Below are 10,937 nucleotides of genomic sequence, written 5' to 3' on the forward strand. Positions count from 1 at the left end.
TATGAATCAACAGTGTACCTTGGCAGCCAAAAGGGCCAACTTGTGTCCTAAGGTGCATCAAGCACGGCACAGATAGCCAGTCGAGGGAGGTGATCATTCCACTGTATGTGCAGCCCCACCTTGAGTACTGTGTGCAGTTTTGGGTGCCTCAATTTAAGAAGGACATCAGACTACTACATGCTGGGCTTATTCACATGACTGTAAGCAGCAGGTGGACGGAAGAGACCATTCCCTTTTAGATAGCTGGTTCATTGATTATATTTTTCTGGGGCCAAAGGCATTGGAGGAAGGCAAAGCAGGCACAGGCTCCAAGCATGGCTCGCTGCTTAGTGGAGATGTTGCCCATACCACTGGGACAGGTGACCCAAGCCAGGTTACAGGATGCTGCTGTGCAAGCTCCCCTCTGCTTGGGACATACATACACTGGAGCAGACCATAAAGAGACCAATACACAGTTAAGTTCCACTTGCAACACCATTAGCAATTTATTAACCTGTCAGTCAATGCATCTTCCAACTCTGACAATGAGATGTGAACGCCTGACTGCACCATAGCCTGAACAGAGGCACCTGCTCTGCTGGGGGAAGGCTGTAGCCCAGGAATTCAGGCTGTGTCCTGACACTCACCACCTCAGTGCTTTCTGCTTTGGTTTCCCCTTTTCCAAAGTGAGAATGATGCTGGTGATTTTACCTGTGAGGCTCTGGGAAGCCAGATGCCACCAGGTGGGGGACAGAACAGTAAGAGAATTTGAGGGAACACACTCCTCTTTCCCATCTTTCTGGGGGAGGACAAGTGCCCTTCCCCTCCCAGCACAGGCTCCAGAGCAGAGAGCACTTCAAAGGCAGTTGCTGGCACCTGCAGCACAGAGGCCAGCTCAGCAAGGGTTGTGCAGTGAACGCCACCAGGATGCTGGGCACAGGGGAGGCCCCAAATCCGACATTCTTGCCACAGACAGCCAACCTGGACAGCACGAGGGGAAGATAAAGGCAGCCAGGATGAGAAAGTCTGTCTAGAGGTGTAATACAACACAGCTTTCTCTTTTCAGATCACCAAACTGGTCTGAAAAGGCACTTCACTCATCCTGTGAGGGAGGATACACCCGGGAAAAACCTTTAAAAGTGGATTTTCAGTAGAGGTTCCACCAGAAAGCAGAGACTGCAGCATCATGACAGCCCTTCTCCCTGGCAGAGGCAGCCGTCCACGTGTTAAGATCAGCACTGAGATATCCTACGCAGGAAACACCCCTGTGGTCCCATGGACCAGCCATTACCTAAGACAAAATAGAGGCCATGGCATCTGCAATGGCCCAGGTTCAGGCAGACAAGACGTCCTGCACGATCTTCCGTGCTCCAGCCAAGGATCTGGATTGCAGGTGCCCGGCAAGAGGGCTGCTGGGATGCAGTCGGCAGAAACGTCCTAGCGTCCAAATGGGGAAGACGTTGCGGTACGCAGTGTAACTGATGGCACATGACTTGTTGAACACCCCAGCAATGTTCTCCTGAGAGAGACAGAGAGCAAGATGGTATGGGTGATAGGGGGCCACGGTGTGCTGTGCTAAGCTCATTGACTTACTTCCTAAAGTCCCCCACCAAAAGCCACATACAACTTCCATTCCAGGTAAGGGAAAGCACGCTATTGCAATGGCTGCACAGTGCCCAGGACATCTGCAACACCAGCAAACCCCTTGGAAATACTAGAGGAAAGATGTACCTGAGGCCAGTCCCCGTTGGGTAGCTGCTTATTAATCAACACTTTGATGCCCCTTTCCAGTACATCAGTGTCAGGGTACCTGCAAAGCATGAGGGAGATGTGAACACTCTTATGCAAACTGTCTGCAAACCCCTATCCACATGGTTAGGGAACTGAACAACCTCCTGGATGCCCCCCCAAGCTTGTTCCAGGCATGCTGGGTGCTTTGGGAAGCCCCCTCACAACCATGGGACACCAGATATGAATACAGCAACATTTTCCCAGCCTGGAGGGCTGTGACTGTGACCCAAGACCTTTGCTTGGCACTGGCTCCCCCTCACCTGGCACTATGAGCTTCGCTGACCTGTGGAGCACTGCGCAGGCCAGTCCCTCATTGCAGGAGGCTTGTGATCAACAAGGTCAAAAACAAACGGCATGGTCCACACCAGCCAGGCCCGGGCCTGTGCCACCCCTGACACACAACCCAGCCTGTGCTTCCCATCTCACTGAGCTCTCTGGGCCAGGTGGTGCCTGAAGAGGTGGGGACTGCTCCTACCTGACAGCCATGAGTCCCAGCAGGGCCCAACATGTGTTGTGGATCTGCGACATGGCACTCTGCACGTATGTGCGTTGCTCACACGATTCAAAATCCTCTCCCCAGCCGCCATCTGCCATCTGCTTGGAGAGGAGGAACTGGCAGGCCCGGTCCACCTCTCGGCATGCAGCCCTGCAAGGACGGGCAGAGAATCAGACAGGGCACACTCATCTTTCCCAGCTGCAAACAGGAGCTATGCTCTACCCTGCCCATGGCCAGGACTGCCCTGAGAGATTGAGGCTCAGGCAGTGAGTGCCCTGGTCATATCCTGCAAGCACAGGATTTGGGAGGGTCATTACATGGGGCAGGAGACATCATGTGCAGCTAGGGCATCCACCCAGCCCCACCACAGAATCTTGCCCCAGCCCAGGAGGCAGGGGAACCAGACAGCCCCTTCTCACCCATCCTGATATGTGTGCTGCATACTGGCGAATGCCTCCAGACCAAACCAGGTGCCATAGGTGAAACAAACCCCCCAGCTCCTAGGAGGAAGGGGAAAGCAGTACTGTCAAGGGGTGCAAGGCGCCAGGTGGAGGCAGGCTGTGACACGGATGTGTTCACAGCAAGAGCAGAGCCAGACACAGAGTTTCCAGCTGCCTTCTCCATGCACACATCCTCCCAGCTCACTCAGGGTCAGCAGCCACTCTAGGACCAGAGAAGCTGGAGCCACTCTAGCCCCCGTGGGTTGTCTGGGTCCTGTGCAATGCACGATGCACCTGCTCCACCTGGGCTAGAGGGAGATAAAAGAAAAGCAAAGCACAGGGCCTAGAGAAGGATCAGCTCCTACTTGCCCTTCCCACAGATCCTCCCAGCCAGGAATGCTTGCCATGTCCCTCTCACACCGGGCAGCCAGGGGAAAACTGGGCACCAGGAACACTGCTTACCCTTCCCATGATCCATCAGCTCGCTGCTTCTTGCGACAGAAGTCCAGGCCCTTCTCTAGAGTCTCCCTGGTCAGGAAAAAGACACCCGCTTCTGAAGCAGCTCAAACTCAGTGACTGCTTCATCAGGGGCATCCATCAGTCCCTCTGAGGCTTTGATGGGTTAGAGGCTCAAGAGGCAAGAGCATGAAGACAGGTAGCCACATTGCTCAGGATGTCAGAATCAAATAATGCACCAGTTGGGTGCTTTTCTGCCTCACGTCAGCATGCAAGCAGAGGACCCAACCTACAACTGGCTGCAAGATCAAGTCAATTGCTAAGTCAAGAGGCAGGCAGATCTCCACCAGTTTCCCCCAGCCTGATCCAAAACAGTTTATGCCCTGCTCCTTGAGAGAGGCTGGGCCCCAGCCTCATGCAGGTGGCTCTGGTTTGGAGAAGTCACCAGCATCCCAGCTGTGCACACACCAAGGGCCACTGCAGGGGCTGCACCATGCCAATACAGAGGTTCAGGCAAGATCCCTGACAAGGCTCAGCAAGGGCTGTGCTTAACAGAAGCCATGGCAGGCAGCATGGGACGCTGCAGCCTGCCTTCTCCCCTACCCGACCTTCATCTCAGTGCCTCACCTGATCTCTGGGGCTCTGTGCTCAGGGAACTCATCATGGAAGTGTCTCAGTGCCTGCATGACAGCTGACGTGCACTCCACATAGGTGTAGTCAATCATGATGTCACCTGCCAGCAGTTGAAGGATATTGTTGCAACAGCCCCTCTGCTGAGGAGCCTCTGAGCCATACACTGCCAACCTCCCCCTTGGACCCAGGGCACACTTGTCCCAAACAGGGACATGGGGCAAAGCCAGACACCCACTGGGCATGGGGAGGCCAGTCCACAGGGGACGGGATGACCAGCCTGACACAGCTCCCCTTACCAAACACCTCTGAGGGGTTCAACAACTCCAATAAGTGTCCTCCTCGCTTGGTTTCATATGTGGCAAAGCCTCCATCTGAGTTCCTCATGCTCAGCAACTGCCCAAACAAGCAGAGAAAGCAGCTGGGACGGGCTCATAGGCAATGCCACCCCAGTCTGGTTCCAAGCCAAGTGGGAGGACAAAGTGAGACCCGTAACAACGTGCGGTTGGCAGATAACCCAGGTTCCACACCACATTGACAGGATGGCCTGATCTGCACCATCACATTACATTACGTCACATATGCAGCTCCATATCACAGGTAAATATGGTGTTGCTGTACCAAGCCATGGGCCTTCTACTAGCTTAGTAATACCAGCTCTAACAACTCATCAGGACTTGACTTCTCTTATTTTAGCTCAGTTTAGCTGTTCGCATTTCCCTTGGCCCTAATTTTTGCAGCACTTACCACATTCACGGCATCAAAGAGGCACTCAGGGGGAACAAGCTTGGGTATGAAGGGGCACTTCTCCTGCAGCAACATAATTGACTTCAGCCCCTCTGCTGTGCAGTCTGCCACGATCCAGCCACAGTCTCGGGTGCTGAAGGGGAAGCCACCCTGGAAAGGGTTCAGGAGGGCTCAGCACCTTCCCCTGATCTGTTCTTTTCTTATAAAGGAGGAGGTGCTGCCCCTCATTCTCATCCCCTCTGTCCAAATCCCAGCCCCATTTGTGCATTCTTCAGAGACCACTTCCAGCCATTGCACCTTGCTCATATGACGATAATACTTCTGGTAGTCGGGTGGGTTCTCTGGGATCTGCAGGAGACAAGAAACAAGTGAGGACAGGCTGGAGGTGCTTGGCTCCAGGACCATGGGTTGAAACCATCGTAGATGCAGAACCGTGTGGGACTGGGCACCACCTGTCTTTTACTGAGGGGAGGCAGACAGGGAAAGAGATCAGCTCTGGGAGTGTTGAAGCGAAATCACATTTTGGCCTGGTTTCAGCAAGTGTTGCTGCACTCCTCTTTAGGTGCTTTCCTGCCAGGGAGCCCTCTGCTTTCAATGCTCCCATTGGCAGCACAGGGAGCAATATCTATCACTGACGGTGACGCCCACCTTGAGCCACTGGCCTGGCCAGCAGGACCTAGCAGTCACCAGCCAAGGAGTCTGGGTTTCCCATAAGGGTGCCTCAAATGTGTGGGTACCAGATATGATGAGAGGCAAATAAGCCCAAACTCTCAGTTTTCCAGCCTCTTTTAGCCTAGGCGCCCAACCCTTCATCCCTGGGCCTGGCCAATGCCCTCTCCCAGCAACAGGGAGCAGAAAACAGGAGGCTGTCCCTAGGACTTTGCTAGTCCAGCCCTTCAGAAGAGCTCTTAATAAGGCAACAGATGCATCCAACGGGGCTCAGAAGCAGCCAAGTCTACTAAGCCGATGTGTGAGAGACACCACCAACTGGCTCTGCTCACCTGGGTGAACCGGACGAACTCATAGGCATTTTGCAGGCAGGCTGTGAATTCAGGCATCTTCTGGGCTTCTGCCTAGAAACAGAAGTGAACTGTTAGCAGTCAGCAAGGAGTTGTGGCCACCAAACGTAACTCTCAAGAAGAGGGTGTGCTGGGACCTTGCTGACCTGCTGATCTAGGTGTCATTAATGCCTGGCCCTTCATATAGCCCTTTCTATAGGTTTGCATTCATACTTCATTTCCTGTTTCCATTCCAAACTGGACCAACAACTGTTGCCAGCATCACTGAGAGACATATTTGCATGACCACGTTAGGGGCTTACCAGGGCCATCACATGACTCTTCAAAATGCCCATCACAGCTGTCTCTTCCCCAATGCAGGAAAGCATTGGTGACCTGCACACTGTCCCTCCCGAATGGCAATGATCTGGGGCCAAGTACAGCAAGGAGAAAGGGCCAGGGTTTTGCAAGAAGACTGCAGCAACTGGGAAGTCTAACCTGACCCACTCAGCCGGCGCTGTGGGGTCCTGTGTCAAAAGCAGCTGGCAAAGATGGGCTGTAACAGCTGTGCCAGACACCCTGCCTACCACGGCTGAGGTGGGCTCTGAGAAGACATGTGTTTGCCTGGCTCAGTCATACAATGCAACGCCAGAATTGGCATAGCAGAGGTCTGAGGTCACAGTAGCAGCCGCTGGTATTCAGGGATGCACCAGGAAAGGCCATTTTCCTAAGGCAGTACATAGCATTGAGAAACACAGTACCTCCAAGAAGGCTTGGATGGCAAAGGCAGTATCCCAGAGCTGGGATCCATTTGTGCCCTGGAAGAGAGAAAGCAGATAGTGAGGGGCAGGTGGTGGCAGCAGCCTGACATACCTGTGGGGTCTATGGGACAGCATAACCTTCCTGCATTGTCCCCACTACCTTCCTCTGCCCTGCGTCTCAGTTTTACGTCACACAGCATCATGGCTGATGTGCTGGCATAGAGGGGACAGAGGCAGCAGCTCAGGAACAGCAAGGGGATAGGGCAGCTGCTTCAGCCTGCTCTGTGCACAGCCAAGACAGAATAGGTGGCTAGAGATAGGGAGCAGAGGAACACAGTAACTATGAGGGAAGCACAGTTCAGTTCACATGCAGTATAAGGGGCCTGTGGGGCCCCAGAACCTGTGGGGATGAAGGGGATGGAGGCCTAGATCTGCCCCCTCAGCTCACAGCCACAGAGAGGCAAACTAGTAGGACAGACATTACTCACTCCTGGCACAGCCAGGGGAAGGGGCAGTGAGACAGACAAGGCCACCAGGCACCAAAGGAGAGATGCCAGGAGCTCAGCCCCAGGGTGAACAAACTATCCCATTATTCCATGGACTTCTCCAGCATCCCAGGGTCCCTCTCAGTCACAGCTGAACTCCTGTAGCACTTCACCTGCATCTTCATGCCGTCGAGGCCCAGCCTGTGGGAGGAGAGAGCATGGTGCTGCAGCGCAGGCACAGCGAGAGTGCCAGGAAGCGGGCTGAGAGCTATGGTGTGCTCACACCACAGAAATCAGAGCCCTGTGCTGTGCCAGGTGGCCCATGCCCAGCCCTTACCAGAGATAGTCAGGGATCCTGGAAACATGCTCCTGAAAAGCTGGGGAGTTCTTCCCATCCACAAACCAGCGAACCAGCATGTTGATTGTCTTGGAAATCTGCAAGAGCAGTGCTGTCACTGGTCTGGATACAGCTTCTTCTAGCCCCACAGACATATATCCCTCCCACCCAGCACAAAGCCATCTAGAGGTTGTCTCTGGCTTAATCCCGACAGCTCCATCTGTGGCATTACTGTAGCTGACTTAGTGGGGTGCCATGAGATTACTCCAGTTTCCCCTCAGATCATTTCCCTGAACACATGGCCCCTCACCAGGGCCACAGCTGTCCCCATACCCTCTGCATCTTTTGTGCCCTGTTAGCATTAAGCTCTTGAGCCTTAGGAACAGCAGGAGTTGTGCCTGGGCAAGATCTGGTGATATATATACCACAGCTGCAAAGGACTGGGGGGGCAAAAGTTGGTCCCTAAAGAGCAAAGGGCAAGAGTTTTAAAGGATTGACAATAACTGTCCTACCGGCCCAATGCTGATGCACTTAGTAAATCTGTCATCAGCTTTGATGTGGTCATACAGCTCTGTGATGGCTCGCTGCCGCAGGTGGGTGCTGTGGTGGGCTTCGTACACATTCATAACGGCTACAGGAGAAGAATGGGACATGTAATAAAAAAACCACCCCATTCAGTCAGATTCACTTGCTGTGGCAGGCTGCACCACAGCTCATGTGATGACCAGTTGAGGAAAGCATGGGAACTGCTGTGCCCTAGAGTGGCCCAAGGACCAGGACACAAGGCCTTGCTCCTGTAAGGAAGGGAGAAGCCCAAGGATCACACAAGCCATGTTTCCATCCCAGCTCCTGGGTATACACCAGTAGCTGACAGTAGAATCTAAAGAGCTCCTGTGATACAAGGCATCTTCAGTTCCACCACCAGCAGCTCACATGTGAAGGGCCCCTGTGCCCCGGGCAACACTGCACTTACCATAGGCAACCCCCAGCAGCCAGCTGTGCGGGGTGTACACATCACAGGCAGCCACATTGTTCCTCTGGGCTGGCCAGTCTATGCTGCCATAGTCTTCCACGTACAGTTCCTGGCACAAGACAACAAAGGGCATCAGCCTGGCAAGCTGGTAGCAAGTACCCAGAGGCAGCTTACTGCTGGAACTTGGCTCTACCGCCTGGACAGAGAGACTGTGCTGGTACGAGAGCTGTCATTTCACACACCAAGGGCACGGCTGGTGGTCAGGTAGCCACATATCCTTGTTGGGAAGCCCCACCAGGGTCAGCTCCTTACCTGCCGCAAGCTCCGTATGAGCTCATCCTCTTCTGCTGACAGACGCCTGGCGTAACAGTAGCTCATGGGGAGGTAAACCTGGCGGCAGTGACACCAGAGCCGGGACGGGTGGGCTGGGAACCACGTAGGAAGCAGCCTGTTCACAACAGAGAAGGTGCAACTGTGAGGAACAGGGAGGGCTAAGGGCAGCACGGTGAGACAATATGCTGACAGGGGGATGCTTGGAGCAGGGCATGACTTTCTCTATTCCTTGTACTAGGCCTGCTGTTGCTGGTACAGGTGCAGAAGAAAAGAAGGGAATATCGACACAGCCTGGCCCTGCTCAGGTCCTCCTCAAATAGGGCTGCTCCCTCCACGCCAGGGCCAGTGGATACTACTTCTGGCCCAGTTGATACATGGCAGGCAGGATCCCGAGCTCAGAGAGGGGGGACTGGAAAAGTCAGTTCAGAGGCCTCTCTCTTCCCTACATGACTTTGAAGGCAGAAGCCCAGACTGATGGTTAAGTGTGTTTGAGGACAAAGCACCAACAGCCCTTGGTACTGTGCAGCCCCTGGTTTCCCCCCAGGGCAATGTCATATACTTTCTCTCTCTGACAGCCAGTGGTGCTTCAAGTAATTAGAGAGGCTACAAGTGGCAGCCCTACATGTGGCTGTCCTGTCCTGCTAAGGCCCACGTTCTGGCTCGCCGCAAGAGCAGAAGACACTGGTGGCAGTCAGGAAGCACACAGATATATCAGGTAAAGCTAACAGGGATGAGTTCTGCCATCTCCCTTTGGTGCAATGCTCACTGCTACCCACCCACTGGCTGGCCTTGCTGCTGGTCTCCCAGCTGACAAGTAGCCTGAGCACCACCAGTTCCAGGCCATCGCTGGAGTTACCACAGCAAACACCAGTGCCTGCGACAGCTCTGGGTCAAGGCTGGTGGAAAGACTGACAACACCCATACCTTTACACTGAGGGTGGCACATACCACATTTCTGGGAGAAGCGTGTTCATTCCCTCCCAGCTGTAAACGTTCAAGACAGCCAGCCAAAACTTCCCCCAGGAAGGGATTCCCACAGCACCTCCTGCAGAAAGTGGTATCAGTTTTCAGGTTTAACACAACCATGGCAGCTCCCTGCTTTTCTTCCCCATCGCAGGATCCACTTCTCATGTTTGGGAGCATGCCACTCAGGCTGGGACGTGTGTCCCCAAAAAGGGCAAGCAGGCAATGGTACAAAAACATAACACACTTTCCCATCATGAATTGAAAATGCAGGTGGCATCAAGGGCAAGCAAGAGCAACAGTTCCTCTGCTGTCAGCCCCCCATGTTCCACGCAGCCCTCAGGTTTGACCAGACCTCTCTCACCAGCATACCAGCCCCACAGCTGCTGTGCTGGGTGCAACGGAGCTGACCTTTGCTGTGCAGGTTGACACGGGCCCGCACGATGTCAGGGTCATCAGGTCCGACACCCAGGATCCTGAGGGCTATGTAGTTGAGTGCTGTGCCAAACACTGTTGATTTGTCTTCCACATGCCTGTTACACATATACACAGAGACAGCGTAGCCATTAGCCAGCTACCAGCATCAGCCAGACACAACCTACTGCAGGGCTGTCTTTCCTGGGGTGGAGTGGGATGCCAGGGTGACTGTGGAAAAGGGGAGACCTAACCCAGGGAGAAACATTACTCTGGACTACCCTGTCACAATGATGCTTTGGGACAAAGTACCACAGAGGAGATGCAGTCAGACTTGATGCTCCAGCCATCTCTGCGGCGAAAGGTGTACCTGGAGTGCTACACCAGCAAGTCCAACCACCCAAAGGTATCACAGTTGCAAAGTTCCACTCCCCAAGCTAAGCAGATTTGACAGTAGCTCCAAGTGCTGGACCTTGGAGGTATCATCACTAAAAGAAGCATCTTTACTACTCACAAGCCCCAGCCTCCGTCTGGGAGCTGCACAGAGCGCAAGTAGCGCACCATCTCCTTCCGAAACCCCTCCGGCAGCTGGATCTTTGCAGTGTGGCATGCGATGAGGAGACCTGGCAGATCGGACAGGCCGGCTCTCACACGAAGCCGAACACCACACATTCACCCCTCCCGCAGGGGAGGCACCCTGCAAGGCCTACCTGGCAGGAGGAAGAGGGGCCCGCCGTAGTCACCCGCCCAGTGCCCATCCTCGGCCTGCAAGGTGGCGTAGAACCGCATACCCTCGCGGGCAGCCTCCCAGGCCGTGTCGGCCGGCGGCAACGGCCCCAGCGCCTTGCCCTGCAGGGTGACAGCACCTCAGCCGGGGCTGCCCCTCGGCCCGGGCCCCGCTGCCCGCCCGGGCCCGACCCAGCCCCTCGCCCCGCACCGTGCCCAGGCCGAGGCTGTGCTCCTCCAGCGCCGTCTGCGCCCGTCGCTCGCCGCCCGCCTCGCCGCCGTCGCCATCGCCGTCGCCGTCGCCAAGGTAGCGCCAGCACTGGCGGCCGCCCTCGCAGCGCAACCGCCAGGCAGGCAGCTCTGTGGCCGCCGCCGAAGGCCACGGGCCGCCGCGCCGCCGCACCGCCC

At 55.0% G+C, this 10,937-nt stretch overlaps 1 protein-coding gene across 2 annotated transcripts; it reads right to left on the bottom strand.

Annotated features, from left to right (window-relative positions):
• Positions 1-460: 460 nt before the first annotated feature.
• Positions 461-10,931, bottom strand: LSS (lanosterol synthase (2,3-oxidosqualene-lanosterol cyclase)). Of its 2 annotated transcripts, XM_014949226.1 has the most exons (21): positions 10,741-10,931; positions 10,514-10,652; positions 10,318-10,426; positions 9,801-9,922; positions 9,375-9,471; positions 8,406-8,541; positions 8,094-8,202; positions 7,633-7,751; positions 7,121-7,218; positions 6,957-6,984; positions 6,299-6,355; positions 5,541-5,612; positions 4,837-4,887; positions 4,540-4,689; positions 4,092-4,188; positions 3,790-3,895; positions 3,169-3,234; positions 2,686-2,766; positions 2,246-2,416; positions 1,711-1,789; positions 461-1,498 (listed from the first exon to the last, which is right to left on the bottom strand). In XM_014949226.1, exons 2-21 carry the CDS (start codon positions 10,590-10,592, stop codon positions 1,313-1,315), a joined length of 2,013 nt encoding a protein of 670 aa, XP_014804712.1. In that variant the 5' UTR covers positions 10,593-10,652; positions 10,741-10,931; the 3' UTR covers positions 461-1,312. The 2 variants fall into 2 exon arrangements, with proteins under 2 accessions (XP_014804712.1, XP_014804713.1); XM_014949227.1 differs by lacking the exons at positions 10,318-10,426; positions 10,741-10,931 and having other exon boundaries at positions 10,514-10,643.
• Between the last annotated feature and the right edge of the window lie 6 nt (positions 10,932-10,937).

The sequence above is a fragment of the Calidris pugnax genome, unplaced genomic scaffold (assembly GCF_001431845.1).
Source record: "Calidris pugnax isolate Ruff unplaced genomic scaffold, ASM143184v1 scaffold75, whole genome shotgun sequence".
NCBI lineage: Eukaryota > Metazoa > Chordata > Aves > Charadriiformes > Scolopacidae > Calidris > Calidris pugnax.

What these genes read in the sequence shown, in the direction of transcription:
- LSS (XM_014949226.1), bottom strand. Translation starts at nt 10,592, where the DNA reads ATGCGGTTCTACGCCACCTTGCAGGCCGAGGATGGGCACTGGGCGGGT. An exon ending in ATTATCGTCATATGAGCAAG is followed by an intron (nt 4,690 to 4,836) that starts GTGCAATGGCTG and finishes AACCCTTTCCAG; the next exon opens with GGTGGCTTCCCCTTCAGCAC. An exon ending in GAACCCCTCAGAGGTGTTTG is followed by an intron (nt 3,896 to 4,091) that starts GTAAGGGGAGCT and finishes AACTGCTGGCAG; the next exon opens with GTGACATCATGATTGACTAC.